This window comes from Condylura cristata, unplaced genomic scaffold (genome assembly GCF_000260355.1).
Source record: "Condylura cristata isolate star-nosed mole 26May11 unplaced genomic scaffold, ConCri1.0 scaffold00007, whole genome shotgun sequence".
In the NCBI taxonomy this organism is placed as follows: Eukaryota; Metazoa; Chordata; class Mammalia; order Eulipotyphla; family Talpidae; genus Condylura; species Condylura cristata.
Window position 1 is genome coordinate 23,739,250 of NW_004567108.1, and position 23,492 is coordinate 23,762,741.

At 33.0% G+C, this 23,492-nt stretch overlaps 1 protein-coding gene across 1 annotated transcript in view; it reads left to right on the forward strand.

Moving 5' to 3' along the window:
• Nucleotides 1–20,118, forward strand: part of LOC101633696 (uncharacterized protein KIAA0825-like) — a 56,310-nt gene extending 36,192 nt beyond the window's left edge. The window contains exons 3-5 of the mRNA XM_004678133.2: nucleotides 2,038–2,169; nucleotides 15,392–15,560; nucleotides 19,236–20,118. Of these exons, the coding sequence (XP_004678190.1) occupies nucleotides 2,039–2,169; nucleotides 15,392–15,560; nucleotides 19,236–19,907 (972 nt within the window). The 5' untranslated portion in view covers nucleotide 2,038 and the 3' untranslated portion in view covers nucleotides 19,908–20,118. The remainder of the gene's footprint in view (nucleotides 1–2,037; nucleotides 2,170–15,391; nucleotides 15,561–19,235) is intronic.
• Nucleotides 20,119–23,492: the final 3,374 nt, after the last annotated feature.

Here is a 23,492-nt window from a genome sequence, read left to right on the forward strand (position 1 = left end):
CAAACTTGCACTGAAGCGGCTACAGCCAGCTTGCAGTGCTGCGTCCTAAGCTGTTGCACCACCAGGGAGGGCCCTGAATATTGTCTTATTAAATAATCAATATTTCTAGGCTATACTTTGGAAATATTCAACATTAACTTTGACTTTAGTGGTCAAAATAATGTAACTCTAAAATAATCTTATAGACAATGATATGCTGTAAGTATGATGTAAATTAAAACAAACGTGCAAATATTTCAGCTGCTTACAAAAGAGAAAAACAAAAAGAACAAGACATTCCAGCTCTATTCAAGTGCTGCAAATCATGAGTTTATTTTTTTGATCATTGACAAGTATTCTATTGTGTCTATATACCACATTTTTTGATCCATTCATATTTTGGGAAATTTAGTTTGATGATAAAATGTTCGTCGTCACTTATCATAAGACAAATGTGGGTCAAAACTACAGTAAGATAACACTTCACATGAATGAGAATGTCCCCTGTGAACAAAAAAAAGTGAAACAAGAAATTCTTGCAAGAGTGTAGAGGGAAAAAGAATCCTCTTACATTGCTGGTAGAAATGTAAACTGGTTCAGTCATCATGGAAAGCCGTATGGAGGTGAATCAAAACACTAAAAAATGGATATGTCATAAAACCCAGCAATTCCACGCCTAAGAATCTACCCAGAAGACAGAAAATCACTAATCTAACGGAAACTTGCATGCTTGTGTTTATTGCAGCACTATTTACATAGCCAGGATCTGGAAACAACCTAAATGCCCCAAAACATATGAATGGCTCAAAAAAAAAAAAATGAGGTATATAGACATATAGACATATGGAAAATTTGTCAGTGATCAAAAATGATAAGTTCATGATTTACAGCACATGGATAGACCTAGAAGGGATTATGCTAAGTGAAATAATTCAGAGGGGAAAAAGATAAATTCCAAATGGTTTCACTTAGATGCAGAATACGAGAGACCAAGAAAAGTTCAAATGAGATCAAACTTTAAAAGCTAACCCTAGATCTGAGACATCCAGGCAGCTTTAGCATCATCCCCTCTAGTTCTATCCATATTGTTGCAAATGGCAAGAGTTTTCATTTTGTTTTGTTGATAGCTGAATCCTATTCTATCATGTTTCTCTTGCTAATCCATTCACTGTCCTTTGGACACTAAATTGTTTCCTTGACTAGGTTATTGTGAATAGTGATGCAATAAATCTCCCTTTAATGTTTTTGTATTCTTTGGGTATATATCTATAAGTGAAATTGCTTGAATCATATGGTATGCATAATTTTCATATATTTGCTATAGTATGAGAAACTGAAAGATGAATTCTGAAAATAGAGAATTAAGCATACACATTTACCATTTTGCCCTTCTGAGTTACCACTGCCAGTAAAAAACATAAAAAAGTAACTGAAAGCATTGTAAGTTGCCATTGTTATGTTTCCAGAAGATAGAAAGTAGAGAGATTTAGACCACTGATGAAACCATAGGCATAGAAACTACACTACAGCAAAATATATTTTTGACATATTACTATATTAATAATGTATGTTATTAATATTTTAGTTATCAATAGTTCAGTTTTCAGGGATTTTAGAAGAATGGAAAGAATGCATTATCATATTTACAGAATGACACCAAAATTATGAGGCTACAATTTATAGGGCATTCCACTGACAAGAGTAGAAGGGAGGTATTGAATTCTTGTACCAAGCATCCTTGTTCTCAGTGGTCTACTAGGCTTCGTGATTTCCTCGCTCTTGGTTACTGTGAGAAGCAACGTATGCTCAAGTACTCTTTGAGGGGTGCTGTTTTGTTCGGCTGTTAAAGCTTAGAGAACTGTGAAAATTAGGCCACATCTCATGGAATTTAACAAACAAAACTCTGCCTATTTTAATAATGCCCTAGATCTCCTGGTGCTATATTTCATTTTGTTTATAAATGGGAATTACGTTTGATTTATTCTTACAACATTCTTGAGGTGTTTTCTTCCCTTTATTTTGGGAGTACTGACATGTTTTTTTATCTTTAATTCTCAGAATGGATTGGGGAGAAGAATATCCCCATAATTCTTTTGACCTACACTGCTTGTTAAATTCATTTCCTGGAGATTTGGAGTTTGAGCAGATCTTCAGTGACCTTGATGAAAAGATGGAACAAAATGCTGCAAGGTAAAGTAAATACTGCTAATTATTTTAAACAAGTTGGTTTCATGTTCATTTACACATTATTAACCTCAACTCATTTTAGTTTCCTACTCCTAGATAATTTTGTTTTAATTATTAGCTGTCCTAAAAAAATAGGTTATACCCTCCCTCTTATATAATTTAACCATTAACCTTATCTGACAAGACTAGAAAATAGAAACACTGTCTTCATATAGATAAATTAACACTTATCAAATCTATGAAATGATTTCTTGGAATTTGCTAGTATCAGTATCCTGGTTTTTTACATTAATGTGTTTAGATTTAAACATTCTTATTTGTTGGCTAAGCCAGAAATTAAGATATTAAAATGATAATATAAGTCAAAGGATTGCTTGCGTTGCTGAAAACAATATTAAATATAAATTATTTTATGTAACAGTTGTCATTTTAAGCCTTGTTCTCACTTACTTGTGAGGCTAGGGAGTCATCTTTTTCTGCCAAATTAGTCTTCTATTACCAACAAGATGTTGGTGTTAATAAACATTGAGGGAAGCAAGGACAGCTAAGTAGTTTCCCACTAATTCTTGTTCTTTAATTGAAAAGATTTTTGTCTTCATTTTTATTTGTGAACTCTAGAGTCATTTCCCTTATTTGGACACTTTTGGTCAAATATTCTAATCTGCTATAGGTTACAAATTTTCAAACCACAGTAAAGATTTCTATTGGAGAATGATATGTAGTAATGTTTCTTTGTTTAAATTTCAGTTACAGTGATGTTGAATGTAAAAAATCAGACTAGCATTATGTTTCTGTAGTTCTTCCGTTATGCTTTAATGAACAAAAATAGTTAATTTTTCATCTTTATAACACTAAGTACAAATAACTTAAATCCAAAAGATAACACAGTGTTGAAAGGGTCATAGCTGAAACCAAAATCTTCAGTTTCAGAAATTCTCTCCACAAAGGCAGAGAGAAAGAAAATACTTTTATTGTTCCACAAGCATTAAACCAGAATGCAGTGTGCATCACAGGCAATCTTCCGAGAGATTGCATAAGCCGAAAAATCTCACTATTTTATATGACATTGTAAGTACAGCCTTTGCATACATGTTTTCAAAATAATCAGTGGTGCTCAAATAGAAGATTCTACAGCACATTTTGTCACCATAGTTTGTCCTAACTATAATAGGTAAAGATCACCTGTGTTAGCAATTGATTAATATTGAGCAATAGACTGCTCTTTAGACAAGAGGTAATTGTGCAAGTTGGAATAAGGAACCCAGCAAAGTTTGGTTCCTATTCTCCCAAAGGAACTACACGATGAAGGAGCTATCTCCCTTGGTATTTGCATTTTGAAAGATGGTTTCCAAGTTTTTGAGAAAGACAATCCTGTCAGAGAAGGCTAGAAAGGACTATCAGGATTTTGTTAAGGGACACATTTCAAAGAGTTGTTAAGGGACACATTTCAAAGAGTTGAAATAGTACTTATCTTTGTAAGTGTTTAAGGTAAATGCTTTAAGAGAGAAATATCTTCCCATATTTTCAACAGGTAGAATTAAGTCTCTTATTTTTTAATTTATATTTGCTCTTATATTATAAAAAAAAAAATATCCAACTGGACAGGAAGAGTAGAAAAACTGTTATTTGTCACATTGTGTTCCTAAGAGAACCTTTCTACCTTAATATCTTGTTAAAGTAATAAAATATATTATATGTAATATATATTTAGAAGATAGTATATCATTAGCATATATGTGACTTCACTGTAGGAAGGGTATTTTTATATTGTACATAAAATTGAATGGATTAAGTTTTAATTACAGTATGTATGTAATTATTCGCTATATATTTGTATAATGCATAACACAATTTCTAGTCCAAAGGAGCTTATAAATAAAAATAGTATTAGCTTACATACATTAACAAATCATTGCTTAAATTTTAGATATGCTTATATTAAAACAAGTCTTAAATATTTTTTAAAAGGGTAACCTTATCCCTTCATAATGCCACGTAGGTTCCATCAGAACAAAACAAGTCACTGAATTCTGATGCTTTTTTCCTAAGCTACTTCATTTTTATTTGTAAACCATCTGTAATTCATTTCCTGCCCTACCTGGTCAATAAAAAATCATATTTACAAGTGAAACAGTGATTAAAATATAGAGTTTTGCATTCATAAGTTGCTATTTAGGTCAGAGCTCAGATGTTAGTATTAAAAAGAAAATATGATATGGAATGTAAGGATATAATTTTTAAATTAAAAATATTTTATTGCCTATATATTAAAACGAACCTAGAACAGAGCCACCTCAAGTGACCATTGATCTTCACTAGGGATAAAATAAGGGAGTAGTTGTATTTGCTGTATGTTACATTTAGAATCAAGGCTATTTTTCATCAAATTCAATTATGTTTTTATTATACTCTGGAGAATAAACATAATAGTATAGGGTGTATATATTTTTAAAATAAAATACTGAATAATAACCATGGTTCAGAAGAGTGTAAATCATTTATGCACTCATTTATTGCCTTCTAACAGAATAGCTTTTAGAAAATTGTGTGTCATGACGAATCAGTTATGCCACACTTACATTGCAGGAGTTGAATTACCCTTGGCATTTTTGTATTCTAACAGTTCTATTTATCTCTCACTGGTGTACATTGAATAAGTAATGAATATCTATATGATATGGATTTTCCCAATACCTTTAAAAGAAAAAAACACTAGTAATTCATTTTTAAATATGGTATTTTTCCTTACCCTTGAATTTTTAAACTTGTATTTCTAGCAGTGACCCTGACACCTAAGTGTGCATTCCTTACCTCTTTTTAATATCATCAGGTTTTATGAGCCACAGGGCCTTTTGCTTCCCCAAAGCAGTGATTCACCAGAATGGACCAGAGTACCCAGAGGTCACTGAACCTTCACTTGCCCTTCAAGAAAGGCTGTCATTCTCTCAGACCATTTCCACTTTTACATCCTCGTTTCCATTCTAGTCAGAAAGAAGTGATTCATAGGTCTGACACTGGAGATCAGTGACGGTGAATCATTTCCTGTTAACACATATCAAAATTGGTAACAAGAGGGTAAATAACCTGGTGAAGAGGAATACTATGAATGTTGTAGTACAGACTCAGTTTTATAACTGAAAACTACTCACTGCACTGAAATATTTTTTGAGCTTATTATTAGTTTAAGAAGATATTAGTGTATAGAAGTTCTCTTAGGCTCACAGTATGATGGAAAATATTTTCCCTCTTACTATATAGTTGGATTAGTAAAATGCACCATTAAGAGTTTCTATTACTTTTTTTTTTCTCATTATAGACAATCTTTGTATGACCTTAGGAGGTTTGCTGATTCTGGTGTGAAATTACTACTTTTTTTATTTTAAAGAAAGAGAAAGAAGTGCTAAGTGGATAACAGTATTTGTCTTCATTGAAGAGATGTAGAGAGATGAGGTGTAGATTGTTTTCATCAAAGAAGTATAGATTCCATGGAGGGACATTAATTTTATATTGTGAGAATATTAGATATGTGGTTTCTATATGTGGTTAACCATATTTATTCATACAGGATACATATTCAGTAGCATACACTTATTTTTTTTATAATGCTTACATTTCTTAAGTTTATATGTGAAAAAATCTTTAGGATTAACCACGTGGTAATTAACAATTCACTTTGGACTACTTATGGCAGAACCACAAGTCTGCAAGTAGATGCACACTGATTAATATATTTCATCATGATAGCAAATTATATAAAATAAGAATTAGTCATTCAAAAACAGTAATATGTATTAATGTTTCTGGAAATATCTTGGCTCTTATTTAATAATGACAAAGATGCAAATTAATATTCCTATTTTAGCTTCCATATGACAGAATCCCTACCACGTGTCCTGTCGTACTGAGCAAGACTGAGTCACTTGGAAGCAGCCTAAAAAGTTTCTCATCTATCCCTCATCCTAAACTGCCATTTCCCAGTTTCTGCTACTTGGGCACTTTTTAGTACTTCCCTCCTACTGAGAATTAAAAACATCTTCTAAGCAGACAATATCTTGGGCCTTATCAACTCAGTAGCCTTAACGTTCCCTTAACCCACTCCTTTCTTAACTGGTGAAATTTCTCATTTCCCCACTGAACTGTCAACCTGAAGTGTAATGATGCATATGGGTGGCAGTAGGGCTGAATGGGAAGAAGCCAAAGCACCCTCAGGTGGCCTCTCACACCACTTTCTCCTCATCATTTTACCACTGGTAGCTCCATTATTTGAATGTCTGAGGTGCTCCTACTCCTTTTCCCATCATTGCACACTGTGTGGCCTCAGTGCTTCCCTTAGACCTCTGATGTAGGAGATTCTGATGAGTATTGGTACCAGTAATAAAATGTGGTACCAGTAGCTCCGTTACATTAATTGTTAAGATTCTGTTGAGTAACACATATTTTAAGTGTTTCACATTATTTTGTCATTTAACTTTTATTTTTATCTGTTAGTTTTTCCTGTCCTTGGTCAAAAGGCTTATATCAAAGTATTATTGTATGAGGTTATTCCAAAACAATGTTATTGAAATGATCTTTTCATAAGAAATAAGGAAAGAGAAGCAAGTTGATAAACTATTTTGATAACAAAAGTATGAATGATATTGTAGTAGGAATGCAGACCTGATAAGGATATTGAGCCAACAATGATCAAGCAAGCCACTGTCTCCCTGAGAAGATCATAGATAAGGCTAATGGAAAGTAAGTCCCCTCGATGAGGTAATAATCTGGGCTGCCTGATGAAGACATAATCCCTGTGAGAACAAGGACAGAGAGGGGAGTACTAAAAGGAGACTGACTTCTTTTAATGAAATATAAATGTTCTGGCTGGTTCATACTTTCCTCTTGGCTGATTGATGCCTTGAGATCGAACTCAAATTTTACTTAAAAAGAACCTTGTTCAGCGATTCAGCAGAGTCAAGCCCCTTGTCATAAAGGATTACTAATACCACTGTCTTTGCTAAGCACAGTCCTAAATTCTAGATTGCTATGACTAACATTCTTCAGTGAGACATGGGATGAGAGCTCAATTGTGGAAGCTAGAAACTGATGTCATTTCTCCTTCATTTCTATTTTAAAGACTTTCCTTTATTACAGTAATGTAGCATTGGTTTACATTGTTGTTTTTGTTTCAGAAGTATTGGTTCTCCTCCTCTGGATGTTGTTACCACACCCCATGCACCACCAAAACACCTACACATCTTTGTACTATTTTTTTTTAAAAGATTTATTTATTTATCCATGCAGAACTGGGGTATAGACAAGAGGTACAGGGGTGGTGAGAGAATTCACCACACAGAGTGGGGAGCAGAATAGGCAAATTGACGAAGTACACTGTTGAGGGGAGCAGTGGGGAGACAGGAGAGGTCTGCTGGGCCATGTGGGTCACCTCCAGGGCCAGGGATCGAACTTGCACTGAAGTGGCTGTGGCTAGCTTGCAGTACTGCGTCCTAACCCTTTGCGCCACCAGGGGAGACCTTAACTGTCTTTCCCTCCCCAACGCCCCCCACCCCATTTATTTCTGTTGTTATCTTTACTGTTTTCTTTTTTCGATGGGCTTTTGTTTGTTCGTCTTTTTCTTGTTCCTTGAGATGAGAAGTAGGGTTATTTATTGGAGCTCTTTCTTGATTCTAGATGTGAGCCTGCGTTGATATAAACTTACCTCTTTGTACTGCTTTTGCTTTGTCCCATAGTTCTAGAAAGCTGTATTCTCATTGTCATTTGTCTCAAGGTATTTTTTATTTCTTCCTTGTCTCCTCATTAACCCAGTGGCAATTGTAGTTGTTGTTTGGTCTCCACTAAGAGATTTTTCCTGCCTTCTTTTCATGTTGATTTCTGGTTTGCTATCTTTATTGTGAAAGAAGATACTTGGTATGATTTTAGTCATCATGAATTTGTTAATACTTATTTTGTGACTCAATGTGTGTTCCATAAGAATGTGGATTCAGCTTTTTAGGGGTCTATTGTCCTATAAATATCTATTAAGCCTGTGTTATCTAATGTTCTCATTCTTTATTTAAGGCTAGTATGTCCTTATTTATTTTCTGACTGATCTTTCCATTTGTTAAAATGGAATGTTGAAGTCACCTACAATGAATGCATTTTTTCCATTGTCTGTTTTTAGATTTGCTAATAACGCTCATGTATTTTGATTTCTTTCAGTTGGTTTGTATATATTAATGAGTGTTATGTCTTCCTGTACATTGTTCCTTTAATCATTATATAGTGTCCATCCCTGTCACTTTTTACCTTTTTCAGCCGGAAATTTATTTTGTCATCTATAACTATGTTCCTTTCTTTCCTTGGGTCCTGTTTGTTTATATGATTAATTTCAATACTTTAAAGACTATTTTCACCTTTTGAGCTCAGGTGCATTTCCAGGAGACAGCAGAAAGTGAGTTCTGTTTCCTAGTTCAAGCATACACTCTGTTTCTTTTAATTGGTGAGTTCCCTTTACATTTGTAGTAACTATTTATATATGAAAGTCTGTTGCTGCCATTTTCCCCTTATTTTTGTGATTCTATCGATTTCCTTGTTCAGCTCTTTGTGGGTATTACTCTCTTCAGCTTCATTGTAAGAGCTCCTTCCAACATTTATTGGCGAGGCAGTCCTGTGTTTGCAAACACCATCAGCTTCTGTTTGTCTGATAAGGCCTTTATTTCTCCCTTATATCTGAAGGGAGCCTTTCAGGATAGAGCATTCTTGGCTGGCAGTTTTTATCGTTATATATATTGAACACATCATTCTATTCTATCTTGTAGTGTTCCTTCAGAGAAGTGAGATGTAACTCTGATTAGGGTTACATTATAGGCTATCTGCTTCTTCTGCTAGATAGTTTAAATATTCTCTAGATTGAACTCTTGGATGGTTTCACTATTAGGTGTCTGATGAAAGTCACAATCTGCTTAGCTATTTCTGATAGCCTTTTAGCTTCAAGACTCATATATTTAGTTTCTTCTCCAAGTTCATAAAGTTCCCCTCTATTATATCTTTAAGATTTTCCATTTTCTTCTCTCTATTACTGCTCTGCAATATCCATGAGTAGCCTTATGCTGCCTTTCTGCAGAGTCTTATAATATTTGTTATTGAGGCTGCTTTGATGACAAGACATCTGCTGGGAGCACCACCCTCCCTTGCCCCATTCAGGGAGCAATGGTGTTGTTGGGGTTTCCACTAAGGAGCTTTTCCTCCCATGTACTCATTCCATAGTTTATGGGGGCCACACTGATGTTGGTGGGACTCCCTTTAGGAGTCCCTCAGTGCTTGTTGTATACCCATTGTCTCAATGACTATACTGAAAAGTAAGCTCAAAGGCAGTCAACAAATGTGACTGAGACACCATTTTCAGATATCTACTGTGTTTAATTCAATGTTAATTTAAGATTGTGTGAACTCAATGAGTAGAATTCAATGAGTAGAATGTGATAGAAGAAACTGCTATCATGCTATTTTCTTCCTCATTAAGTATTTTTACATTCCAAAAGTAATACATATTGGAAAATTTTTGACAGAGAAAGGTAAGTATAAGGAAAAGTTCAGCACATAAGGACAGAGACAAGGGAATGTTTTCCTACTCCTCTGCTCCTCATACTTTTATCCTATATGGATAACTTAGATTGATAAATTATTATATATATATATATTTTTTTTTACAAATGAGAATTATATGTATGTCCTAAAGTTAGATTTTTGTTTACTTAATGTACTTGTGAAATATGTTTTTTAAAGCTTTCCATTCTTACTCATTTTATTTATTTGGATATACAATAATTTCTTAAACCAAATCCATCTGTTGAATCCTTTCAAAATTTACAGTTTTTTTGCTGTGACTACAACTACACATGCATATGTGTCTCTTTATTAGAGTTTATCTGTTTGATAGTTTCTTAGAAGGTGTAGACTTTGCTGTTGTAATTTGTTCTTCAGTACTACAATTTTCTTTTCTCCCATAGTATTGTAGAGAATACATGCTGTGTGCCCTGCTTCCTAACAATATAACCTATAGTCTTTATTATAAAAATCCTCAGCTTGTACTCAAACTTCTAGTCAGATCTCATTTCTAGCTCAGTCATTGCATTTATGATAAATATATAGACTAGATGTGTTCCCAAATGTCTTCTCATACTCATTTTTATATGTTTTCCCACTTTCTTTTTTCCCCCATCTGTGTCTCTGTGTCCCAGGAAGAGAACCAGTGGAAACATAAAGTAAATGCTGGTATAGATTTTCCACTTTTTTTTTTTTTTTAAAGATTTATTTATTTATTTGTGCATACAGAACTGGGGTACAGGCCAGAGGCTCAGGGGTGGCGAGAGGCTTCACCAGAGACAGAGTGGGGAGCAGAACAGGCAGATTGACGAAGTACACTGCTGAGGGAAGCAGCGGGCGTGTCAGGAGAGGTCTGCCGCGCCATGTGGTCTCCTCCGGGGCAGGCGGCAGGCGGGGATCAAACTCATGCGGAAGTGGCTTCAGATTCTCAGTGCTGTGCTTTAACCCGCTGCGCCACCAGGGAGGGCCAGATTTTCCACTTTTTGACGCCTAGTTTCAGTTTCTATAACTTCATTGGATAGACATCATCTGACTTTCGTCTGAAAGTCTTAAGTTACTGAGCTAGTTTACACAGGTTAAAAAAAAAGAAAAGAAGGCCCTCCCTGGTGGTGCAGCGGGTTAAAGCACAGCACTGAGAATCTAAAGCCGCTTCTGCTTGAGTTCGATTCCCACCTGCCCTGGAGGTGACCACATGGTGTAGCAGACCTCTCCTGACCCGCCGCTGCTCCCCTCAGCAATGTACTTCGTCGCTCTGCCTGTTCTGTTCCCCACTCTGTCTCTGGTGAATCCTCTCACCACCCCTGAGCCTCTGGCCTGTACCCCAGTTCTGTATGCACAAAATAAATAAATCTTTAAAAAAAGAAAAGAAAAGAAAATCACAATAAATTATTCTTGTTTGGCAAGGGTATTAATTTTCTTTATTTTTATATACCTATGGGGCATTTCTGGAATATTCTCTTTTTGCTATTAAAATAGCATCTCTGCCATCATTAACATTGCTGTAAGTCAGAGGTAAACTTAAGAAGATATCTAAATGTCTTGAGCTATAATACCAGTTGCATTCTTAGCAGATCCAGGTTACTCTTGCTACTATTAGAACTGTTATGCCATCGACTAGAAGTTTGGGAAGTATTTCACAATTGTTTTATTCCTTTGAAAGCATTATAGACTTTTTAGGTTGATGGTCTTGTGTCTAAACTTTCTTGAAGAAGTCCAAGTGCCTTTCTGAACTTTGCTGAGAATTGATGTTATAAAGCAAAAATTCAACAGAGAGCTGTAAAATTTTAAGGTGTATATCTACTATGTTCTTCACAAAATCACTCTGGAAAAAAGACAGATTAAGAATAGACAGGAATCTTGGAAGCTTACTAGTATAGTCCAGATGAGAAATGATAGAAACTTTGGCCTGGTCTTTCAGAATAAGAATAATAAGAGAGGACAAATTTGAGAAAAATTTAAGAAATTATGTTATGGTGTTGGAGATGTTTTTTTCCAGAAAAATAACTAAAACTTTTTGAAATCACCAAGATTCTGAAATTATAAAGAGTTCACCAAAAATATATTCACCTTCTTACTACTCTGTTTTAGCTACTAAAGTAGTTGCTTTATGAACTCTTTTTTCAATTTAAAAATTTTTCCAGAATGATCTTTGTCTCAAGACAGTAAAATTTTATTTCATGGCTAACTGGACATTTAAGTAAATCCTGGTTTTTACACAGCCGCCTTCTTACCTATTAATCACTTGCCTATCTAAAAGAATTTTAGTAATCTACTTAGATAAACTGGGCTTACCTAAAAACCAGACAATTCTATTTATCATACAACTATTTCTTAGTCTCTTAAACACACATTCTATATTGTAGTTATTTATTTTACAAAAGGAATATCTATAAAAACAGAAAGGTCTGCCTTTCTCACTAGACAGATGTCCTCTAGAGGACATTTCTTATTCATGTTTGGATTCCTAGTATATACCACCATGTCTATCACATATTCAGCATTTGGGTAATATTTGTCACATTTGGGTAATATTAAGGCCTCCACCTAATATGTAATTTTATGCTCTAAAAGGAAGCTAGTAGTGAATATCAAATGAGAAAATTACCACAGATAACCTTTCAAAAACATACAGCATATTGTATTTTAAAAATGGCTTATAAACTGATTTGCACACAGTGTCTCAGTAATGTATCTACTTGCACACATCATTAACTTGGATAATTCAGTTATTATAATTAAAGCACATTGGGATTCAAAATGAGTAAGAAGTGTTAAAACATGTGAAATGACATAAAGAGTACAATAATAGACATTCATGGTCCACCATCCAACTTAAGGAATAAAACATTGCCAGTACAGCTAAAACTCACCTTATTCCTCTGCCCAGTCCATCCTACTTCTGTCCCACTCTTTATTAGGTACATTGTTGATTCCAGCACATTTTCTCACACTTAACTGCTTCTGTTTGTAATCCAAAAATGTTGGTTTGCATGACATGTTGTCAAACTCTAATAATATATGTTGTTCACATTCATTTGTGCCTTTTTCCCTATGACATTATGTTTGGGACATTTTCCATGCTAAGAGCTCATGTTCTACTTTATTTTCATAGCTGTATTCCCCCAAATGAAAATACCTAGTCATTTTTCTATTGATGACAGTTAGGTTTTAATATTAAACATAAATGTAAGAAAATGCTTTAAAATGTCCTTGCTTAGCCAAATAATGTTTTAAATTTGAAAATTTAAACTACCTAGGAAAGAAATCAACTATTTTTAAATGTTTCACACATTTATTCTATTGTTTGGGATTTTATAATAAATATACCAGCTGGACTTTTGTTTGCTGAGTTACCTTGGTTAGTTTTTCACGACTGACCTGGCTTCCAAAACAAATTTGAAGCAGCTCACATCAATACCATATTATTTCAGAAAACCTAGACTAAGATCTTGGATTATTCTAATCTAAGGCTAATATAAACCTTCTCCCACCCCAGAGTTCAGTCCCCATTTGTAATTTACTATCACATATGAAAATATTGTTGCCTTTGATGTGTTAAAATTCATTTTTAATTTAATTTTGGCCTCAATTAAAGAGATAAATTGTCAGATTACATGCCAAATTGACACTCATTTTCAATTTTGAGATTAGTTCCTTTTGTATAACAATCAGAAAATATCTCTGCAGACTTTAAATGATTGCACTTTTAAATAAGATATGTACACAGTGGGTGGTAAATGTCATGGTAGTAAGACTACCAGTCAACTAAAAACAAAATGAAGTTCAAGTAATGAATTCTAACCTTTAAAAATTTGTGACACATGATTTTAAAAGCAAGTTCAAGTTGTTTGGGGCTTTTTCCTTGAGGAAGGTCCTCTAAAGGGCAGCAGCTGAATCACTTCATCAGATTTTGGACAGATTTCTGAAATACCTAGTTCTCTGGAGGTTTACCCAATTTTTAAGTTGTAGTTATTGTAGTTATTTACCCCATTTCAGATGTTAGAGATTAGTCTAAAAGCTAAGTCCTGATTAAAACATGTTTAAGTAGACTACCAAGCCTTTCCAATTCACATTGCTGTAATCTCTTAGGTTTCATTGAATGAGGCACTTTAGGATATTATAATAAAAACCTTTGATAAAGGTTTCTAGAGTCAATGTATGTGCATAGGGCATCCCATAACATCTCAGTCCATAGAAGGGGTTGTGTAAACTAAGGAAAGATATGTTCTCATGTAATATGTAGTAATATTCCAGAATTAGACCTCATTAGAAAATTGAGTAGCCTGTGGTCTGAGGAAATATTTTTCTTGTAAATTCTGTCTTCATGGAAAGGCTCTTTGATTCTCAGAATGTATTTGTTTCAAGGTAATTCAGTTTGAATTCACACATGCACAGAAATCTCCTGAACAGTCTTCCTTAAAATTTCACAGTGCATGTTTTATAGACCGTCACACTTGATGAATACTGAAGTCTTAATATGACATGGGTCTTAATAATAAACTGTGATGTGGAATGTATACTTAATAACGCTGATGTTTTCACAACAGTAATAGCAGTTCAATTAACAGCTCTTTCTTGACATGGTTAAATGACAAATGCAGAGTTATCAATTTTGAGTAAGGGGATTCAGCTTCAAAAGAACTTTGTTATTTATAAGCCTCCTTGCAGTTTAGATATGCTGCCATCAGGTGGTAGTAATATGTCATGTCCTTGTGGCTCCACAGATGACATTCTGCTTCAGGTCACTAATTTACCTGCAAACATTTACAATAATGATGCACAGATTTTTACATGAAAATTAAAATAACATCATATCTGCTTAGTTTTAGAACTAAGGATGCTCTTAATAGAATTTTAAAAACATTATTGTTATTTTCAGTTGAATATATTTTCTGTTCTTTTTAAAATAAATTAATTTCATCTTATGACTTCTAAAATTTAGAAAATATAGAAAAGAAAAAAATTAAGGATCTAATTTCATCATTCAAAACTAATTGATACTAACCTTTAGCTTTATTCTCCTCCAGTCTTTTTTTTTTTATATGTATTTTTCAGTATGGTTTTTGTTATTTGAATTGTGATTGATGGTAGGAAATGGCTTAGTAGTGGAGACGTTGTATATACAGCCAATGTCTTTTACAAGTTTTAAAGTTATAAGTTTATTGTAACTTCCTTATTACTTCTTATTAGTCCATTAATTGAAGTTTTCATAAGTGTATGGTCATTTACCTATGAGTAGATACGATATCTTTCTGATATCAAAATCGGATGATTTTTATCTACCTGTCATCAGGTAGATAAAAGGTAGATTTTTTTTATCTGTACTGCCTCAGAAGGACCATTATTTCATGCTGTATTTTTTTTAGTTTTAACAAAAAAAGATTTCTAATCATCTAGCTGTGTAGTTAGATATCTTACATTTCCTCTGTTGCATTTTATATAAACTGCCAGAAAATCTGAGCATTTAGTTTTCAATTATGAATGAAGATATATGGACATTATCTTTTTATTGTTTTCATATCATATGAGTGTTTCATAACATTGTTAATTGTTCTTTACCATATAATAAACATTTCAGGTGCTGTGATTGTATGAGATGAAGCCTTCTTCTGACCAAAATAATTTTTTCTTTTCTTTTTTGTAGCATAAAACTTTGCATTAAAGAAATACAGTCTGAAGTTAACAAGCAATGCCCAGATGTGCAGCTGCAAACAACTACTGACTGCTTTGAGTGGCTAAATAACTATAAATATAATTCATCAAAGTCACCTTCTATTCCCCATGGAGATTTGATAGAATTCCTCAAAACACTGGTAAAAAAAATATCTTTGCTTTGTAGTGGCAAGGAGTGGGTAAAATTAAACATAATTCTTTCCATTTCTATAAGAAAATCTTTATTTTGGTGACCATATTACCTGCCCTATTTATAGGTTTTTATTTTATTTTGTATCTATATGCCCACCACAATCCAGTAAGCTGTGTGTGTGTTTTTTTTTCTTACTATGATTTTTTATCAATAATGTTTTATATAAATGGAGATTGTTATAATTCTGGGTAATTTGTGGTGTGATATATTGATACATACCACAATTTCCTATTGGAAAAATTCATGTTTATTACATTTTGTGTCTCTCCACAACTACTCATTTTCACTGTACTCATTAATATACATACATAAGATCCCTATTGATTTTATCGATTAAATAGCTTTGTCTGTAATTTTCTACTTCCCTATCCTGTGGCATTATCATCAAAGCAGTAATTTAGACAAGATCAGTGTTAATTGAGATAGACTATTACTCTGTCCATTCTTTGGTACTGACCATATTCTGTGTTATTTAGTTACGTCTATATCGTTTTGATCAGGGATTGCTAGCTTACAAAAGCAGTTTCAAAAAACAAAACAAAACCCAATAGTTACAAAGCAGGATTTCTTTCTTTCTTTTTTTTTTTTGTAAAGCATACAGAACTTGGGTACAGGCTAGGGGTGCAGAGTAAGTGAGAGGATTCACCAGAGACAGAGCCTGGAGCAGCACAGGCCGATCAACTAAGTACACTGCTGTGGAGAGCAGCAGGCAGTCAAGAGAGGTCTGCTGCGCCATGTGGGTCAGCTCCCTAACTGAGATCAAACTTGTGCTGAAGCGGCTGCAGCCAGCTTTGCAGCCTGCACATTAAGCCTGTGCATCACCAAAGAGGGTCCAGAAAGCAGAATTTCTGTAACTATGGTTTTGATTTAATTTAGGAAAGAAAAGGCATCGTTTTTGTCTAAACATCAAGCATTGAGTAGGGCAGATGTGGAAATATCTTGAAGTTGTAGATGACTTAGGATGACAGAATCAGACAAAAATGGTTTTTGGTGGTTGTTATTGTAGATATGTAGATATGTCTTTAATGTTTCCAAATTAATAAAAAGAAAAAAAAAAAGACTATATGCCCCAAAGCCCATTATCTGTTGAAGGTGGAGCCTTGAAGAATAAATATGGCTAAAATTATTCCTTTAATTTCTATTAAGAGCCATGTGTATTGAATTTCATTAATATTGATGTAATAATGCTTTCTTATTTAATTAAAAGCAAAAGCTTTTAATTATCTTTTAATCTGTCACACATAAGTCATTCTCTGTTCACTGCAGGGCAGAGGCCACCTTAGTTTTGCTCATATTCATTAGACCGATCGGTTTATCCAGACCTAGATTTTTTTTTACATAATTGATCATGTTATATTGAGGAAATAACCACATTATTAAAATAGATCCAAATTAAAACAACCTATTATCAGATTTTTATAGGATAAAAGTGTCAATCCCAATGGAATTTCTCATGCATCTGTTTTTTTTTACAGAGAAAAATTTTTGCGTATTAATTATCTAGCTATTTAAATAAGATACAGAGATCCTCATTAGGGCTATTATTCAGAAAATGTTTTCGAAATTGGAGCAATCACACTAAACACATATTTTAAACCTCAAGTCTTTTATTTTCTGTTTGATAAAATATTTACAGTTATTGAGTGATTTAAAGAATGAGGTTGAGGTACTGATAGCTTGACATCCTAAGCTCTTTCTAAGGACATTTCTTTTCCAGAACTATCAAAAGAAATAAACAGATGACAAGTAGAGAGAGAAGATTCAGAAAGGCCATTGCACCTTCTGGCTTTCTAAAGTATAGTACAAAGGATATGGTCGAGGACAGTGAAGTCAGGGAATCCTTTCTGTTCTGTGCTTTAGCATACGTGACTTTTGGAAAGTAACTTAAATATACTGTACTTTAATGTCCTTATCTTTTAGTTGCGGTTTTATATATGTATGCCACATAGTTTTCATTATAGAGACTACATGAGCAAGTGCTTTTAAAAAATAAGAGTATATGCGGTTTCTCTGGTGATACAAGGGACTAAGTCCCAGTACTATGAAGCTGTAGACACAGCTAATGCAGGACGAATTCAATCCCTGTCCAGGGACCTGACCCATATGACACAGCAGACCTCTCCTGTATCACCAGCTACTCCCCTCAGCAGTGTTTTTCTGCAGATCTGCTTGTTCTGCTCCCCACTCTGCCTCTGTTATATCCTCCTATCCGCCTCCTATCCCACACTTTAACCACACAACCCATCCACATCCCTCTGGACTGCACCCCAACTCTTGTATGCATAAATAAACAAATCTTTAAAAAAAAGAGAGTATATATATGTATGTGTACACACACACATATGTATGTTAGGCCTTGCAACTTATTACAGATAGAACATTAAAAGTAAACATTGCAAACACAGAATGATTGAGAGTGAATTTGTGGAGTTTGTCTAAGAGTTGTTCATAGTTGTGAATAACAACTGTGGTATTTTTCTCAGTAAGATATTTTAAAGTCAGTATGATTTTATATTACTTGAACTTGCTCCCATTTTTCTTATCATCAGCTCATTGCTACTTAGAGAATATAAGCTCATTTCAGCTTTAGCTGAAATATACGTAATTAGTGAGGTCAACATGTGAAGAAATGTGTGTGTATCATTTAAAGTCCAAAAAGAAAGTAATTTTTTGTCCGTTTGCTATTCAGAATTGTTCCTATTATTGTTTTCTGTATGTTAGCACAGAAAGTATAACAGTATAATTTCATGCCATTTTGGTGGACCAATTGTGAGAGTATTTTTCCCTCACTTTGAGTTAGTCATTTCTTTAGAGAGAATCGAAATATCCTGTGAATACATTTCCAAAATAATATCTTTTTTACATAGTTCTCAAAAAGGAATTTAAGTGAAAGTTAAAAACTTTGAATGCAATTTTATTTCTCAGTGTGACAGCTATTAGTAACCCCTAGGTACATGCTATATTTAAAGGTCTCCATTTTGTATGTTCATTTGGGATTTTATAACAAGAAGTGTACTCATTCAGGCATGGAAATTATCTATCAGGAATTAATTAAGGGCATGATCTTGAATTTGTTTCGTCTTAAGAATCCATTTCAATTGATGTTTTACTATTACTTTCTTAAGAATTTTTAAGCTGCAGATTTCATACTCAAGTTATATCAAGAATAGATAACAACAAGGGAAAACATCTATATATCTAAAAATCTAATTGAAAACATATTTCATCAGCTGGGCTTTATGAAATTTAACAGAACATAAAACTGGCCTTTTAAAATTTCAAATGCAAAAAAAAGGAAAATACTTGAAGAGCATCCAAGAGTGAATTTTTTTCTTTTGCATGGAAGAACTGGAGTGTAGGCCAAGGTGTGGGAGGGTGGAGTGTGAGAGAATTTATCAGAGACAGAGTGGAGAACAGAATAGGCAGTGCTGAGGGGAGCAGTGGGCCAACTCCCTGGCTTTAGAAGTGATAGTACTGAGACTTAGCCCCTAGGCTACCAGGGAGCCCCAAGAATGGATTTTAATGGAAATGAACAACTATGAAACCACATGACATTAGAAATTATTTTTATCATGTCACTTTTACAGTTAATCACCTTTCTAATGTTATTTACTTTTATTAGCAAGATTTCTTGAAGAATGAACAAAATCAAGAAGAAATGATATTGGATTTACTTTGGAACCTTTCCTGCCAGAGAAGCACTTCTTTCCCATCAACTCTGAGTGGAATATCATTCCATTTCCTTTCTACCACTTGCCTTCATTCTGTTGAAGATCATTCCTCTATGGATGTAAAGTCTATATGGGATGATATAAGACTACATCTTCGACGTTTCTTAGTGAAAAAATTACAAAGCCATAATGAAATAAACAATTCACAGCAAAAAATTTTGTTGAAAAATCAGTGCATACAACAACTCTTGTTTCTTTACCCTGAATCAGAAGTAATAAGCAAGTACCAAAACATACAGAATAAACTGTTGGCTAAACCTCTGCAGAACTGCTTTGCTTACAGCAAAGAATCAAATTTAGACATAATGCTTCATGGATATCAAACTACAATGCCTAAGTTATACTCAATGATAAAAGAGGATTTTAACACACTGGGTGAAATTTTAGCCCCATCATCAACAGCGAAATTCATTAAAGAAACTTACCTGGATACTATTACTGAAGAAATGGCAAATTTTTTGTCAAATTTTTGGGAGCTACAGTTCAAAGAAAGTACTGTCCATGTGATTAAAACAAGCAAGAGCTCCAGCAAGCATAGAAGAGCAGTGCATGCTTTGGGTTAGTGATATTTTAAATTTCTGTTTGTTTTAAATCAAGCCTTTTGATACCTTTAATTTCCTAGCAATTTTTTAGTTAGCTAATCTAACCGCAAACTTAAAAATAAATCAGTAAGTAAATGAATGGAAATTTCCATTATATATTTCTTTCATGCCTTCTAATAGTAATGGAAGCATTTTATTTCCTGTTATTTAAATTATTAAAGAGATTGGAAGTGTAATTCATAAATATGGCCAATAAAAGTTTCATTTTTTCATTGTATAAATTACTTGGTGATGCTAACATATACATATTTGTGTGTGTATGTGTCTGTGTGTATGTGTATATATGTGTATGTGTATATATGTATACACACACACATATATATATATTATATATATAAAACAAAAAATATAATTTGAGACCCATCGCATCTTCCAAAGCTCAAGAATTATTAGGCAAAAAAAAAAAAAAGTTGATAATTTGTTGAAATTTGTAATAACTAAAATTGGAGGTTAAAAACTATAATACTTTAAAAAAAAAACTATGATACTTTGTTAGCCAATTCAAATACGAAGCTAATGTAAAATTCTAAGGATAAAATTCTATGTTATAATTAGTTATAGGTATACAGTATTTTAGTAATAGCACTTTTAAAAGCCCCCATTATTATTTTTATAAAAATATTCAGTTTTTTTAATAAGCTACCTGTAATTTCTAATTTTATTCAAAAGATAAGGTAAAAAGGAAATAAACTGTTGTGATATAATATTATTTCTTCTGTGATCAATTTAACTCTTCCAATGGAGAAAGTTCAAGGTAAAAATAAATGATTATTTTGGAAGGTATGATTAGTTATGCTTTTGTTTAAAATCCTGAAGTATATTTCTGAGTAGATTCATAAAATATATTTTTAAGTGTTTGAAAATTATCATTTGGTAAATTGTTCTCTTTGATTTTTGAAGATGTTATAAAAATTTCCTTAGCACACTATCTTTTTTACTTACCTTTCTTAACAAAATGTCAGAATACCAAATTACTCTGATATATGGATTTTCAACCAATTTGTTTTCTCTTACTATTTTTGTTTTCCTCCAGAAGCTGCATCATAGAACAGAGATATATCAGCCAAGTTAGTTTATGACATAATTCATAGTTAATTTAGGAACATTACAATTTGCTCAAAATAAATAGATTTTCATTTTAATTATAACACAAAAATTAAATGCATTTCATGACTGTGCTTTTTTCTATATTTTGCATTCTTTAAAAAAATCTGATTATCTGTAAATGTTTTCAGTATAAAACTTTTATATCAGCTAAATATAGTTTATAACAAAAAAGACACATATGGTTAAAAATATGTGTAAGTTGTTATGGAAACTTAAGAGCTGCTATTGAGGTGTTTTTCTATTTGTGAGAGAAAATTATGTGTGTCAGTGTTAACACCAAAACCTAAAAACATTTTCCACATGTCTAAATGCTCTAATCTTTCTCAAGCTCCTTTTTCTGAACTTTGGTATAAAGTGCTTGTTAAATAAATGCTTTCCATGTTTTAGGTACTATGCTAAGCACATCCTACTTCTTATTATCCTAATTTTTTCAAAGAAAGAAGCTTACACAAACTCACTTGTCCTGAATGACATTGTACACAGTCACAATTCATTTTTGGGTCTTTATATCTTCAGTACCCATATTGTCAATCACCATGATCTTGGACCTTCTCTCAAAGTATAGAACTAAATGCTTTGTCATCTGTTAAAAAAAAATTCTATAGCACTATTCTAATAGCCTGAAAATCAACTCAGTTCATCTTTATTGGGCACTTACCCTATCAAGGTATTTAGCAGTTATTATATTTAAGGTTTTGTCCTAGATACAGTAAAGGGAGGCAAACTAAATGAGGAATTACTAATGTTCCTCATTTATGTTATGAGATGTTATGAGAACTGTTGAACTAGTTGAATGATCAACCATATTTTCCACTAATATTTCACATATGCCAAATCTTACTCATCAAAGAAATACAGATTAAGGTAAGCAAAATTATAATAATTGGAATTTATTAATCAATTATAATAATTTCTATTCATATTTAATCTAGATTGGCTTGAATGGTTTGCACATTATTATTTTTCATATATATATAGAGAGAGCTAAATCTGTATATCTATCTTTATGTTCACCAAATCTTTGGTATTTTGTGTGAAACTATAGAAAAGACATATCTTTAGTAACAATAACCCCATTTAGTCATTTAGTTTGTGGAGTCTGACATTATTGTGTATTATCTCATTTAATCCTTCTTACCACCCAAGAACATAGTACCATTATTTCTTATCTCTATTATATAGTGTGCTATCTAACGCCTAGAGATATTATATTATTTGCTCAAGCTTACCAAGTAAAGTCAAGATTCAACGTTAGGCCTATATCACTATAAAGCCTCTATTCCTTGGTTGTGCTCTACTACCTAAAAAAAACAGAATGGAAATAGCACATTCTGTTAAAAATTCTCTGTATACTGACTCTATTTGTAATCTGTTTTACTTTTTTCTAAACTATCCCGCACACTTCTCACTTGAAGATTATACAATGCCAATTTCAAGGTTTTTTGTTCATAATTCTTACTTTGTGATCTATTGTTATCTTAAACAGACCTTTATGTATGCTAAACTTTCTCATTTTCAGCTTTACTGAAATATAATTTTGTAAGTTTAAGATTTGTAATGTGTTGATTTGATCCTCCTATATGTTTAGCATTCCATATTATCTCCATCAAGTTACAAAAGTGCCATTGCTTTCAGTGATGAAAACTTTTAAGATCTACTCTCTAAACAACTTTCAAGTATAAAGCACATTATTGTTGAAGAGAATCACAAAACATTCATTCTCTTCCCACAAGTTATTCATCTTCTAACAAATTTTGTACCAATTGCCCAGTATCTCTTTACTTGTCTTATCTTCTAGTCCTTGGTGACTACCATACATACTACTGTTTCTGTGAGTTCAGTTTTTTTAGTTTTTCATATAAGTGAGATTGTACAGTATCTTCTTTATCCATTCATCCATAGACAGAGATTAGGTTCTTCCCATGTTTGGGCAGACATGACCTTTATTATGTTGAGATGTATTCTGTCTATGCTCATTTTATCGAGAGTTTTATATTATGAAGGGCTTTTGAATTTCACCAAATAAATGTTTTCTCTGCATCTATAAAGAGGATTGTAGGTTTGTTTTTAATCTTTCATTCTGTTAATGTGGTATATCACATTTATTGATTTGCATATGTTGAAGCTGCGTTGCATCCAGGGATAAATCCTGCTGTATGTTCCTTTTAATATGCTATGGAATTCAGATGCTACTATTTATTTGGTTGAGAATTTATCTATATTCATCAGGGAGATTGACTTGTAATTTTCTCTCCTATTAATACCCTTATCTGGCCTTGATATTAGGGCAATGTCAATTTAAAATGAGTTTGGGAATATATTCTCCTCTTCAATTTTTGGAAAAATTTGTATGCTAGACTTAATGAACTATCATTTTATCTATCTATGAATATACCTATAGTGTTCTTGAAGAGCTAAGGCTTTTTTAATTGCCTCTGC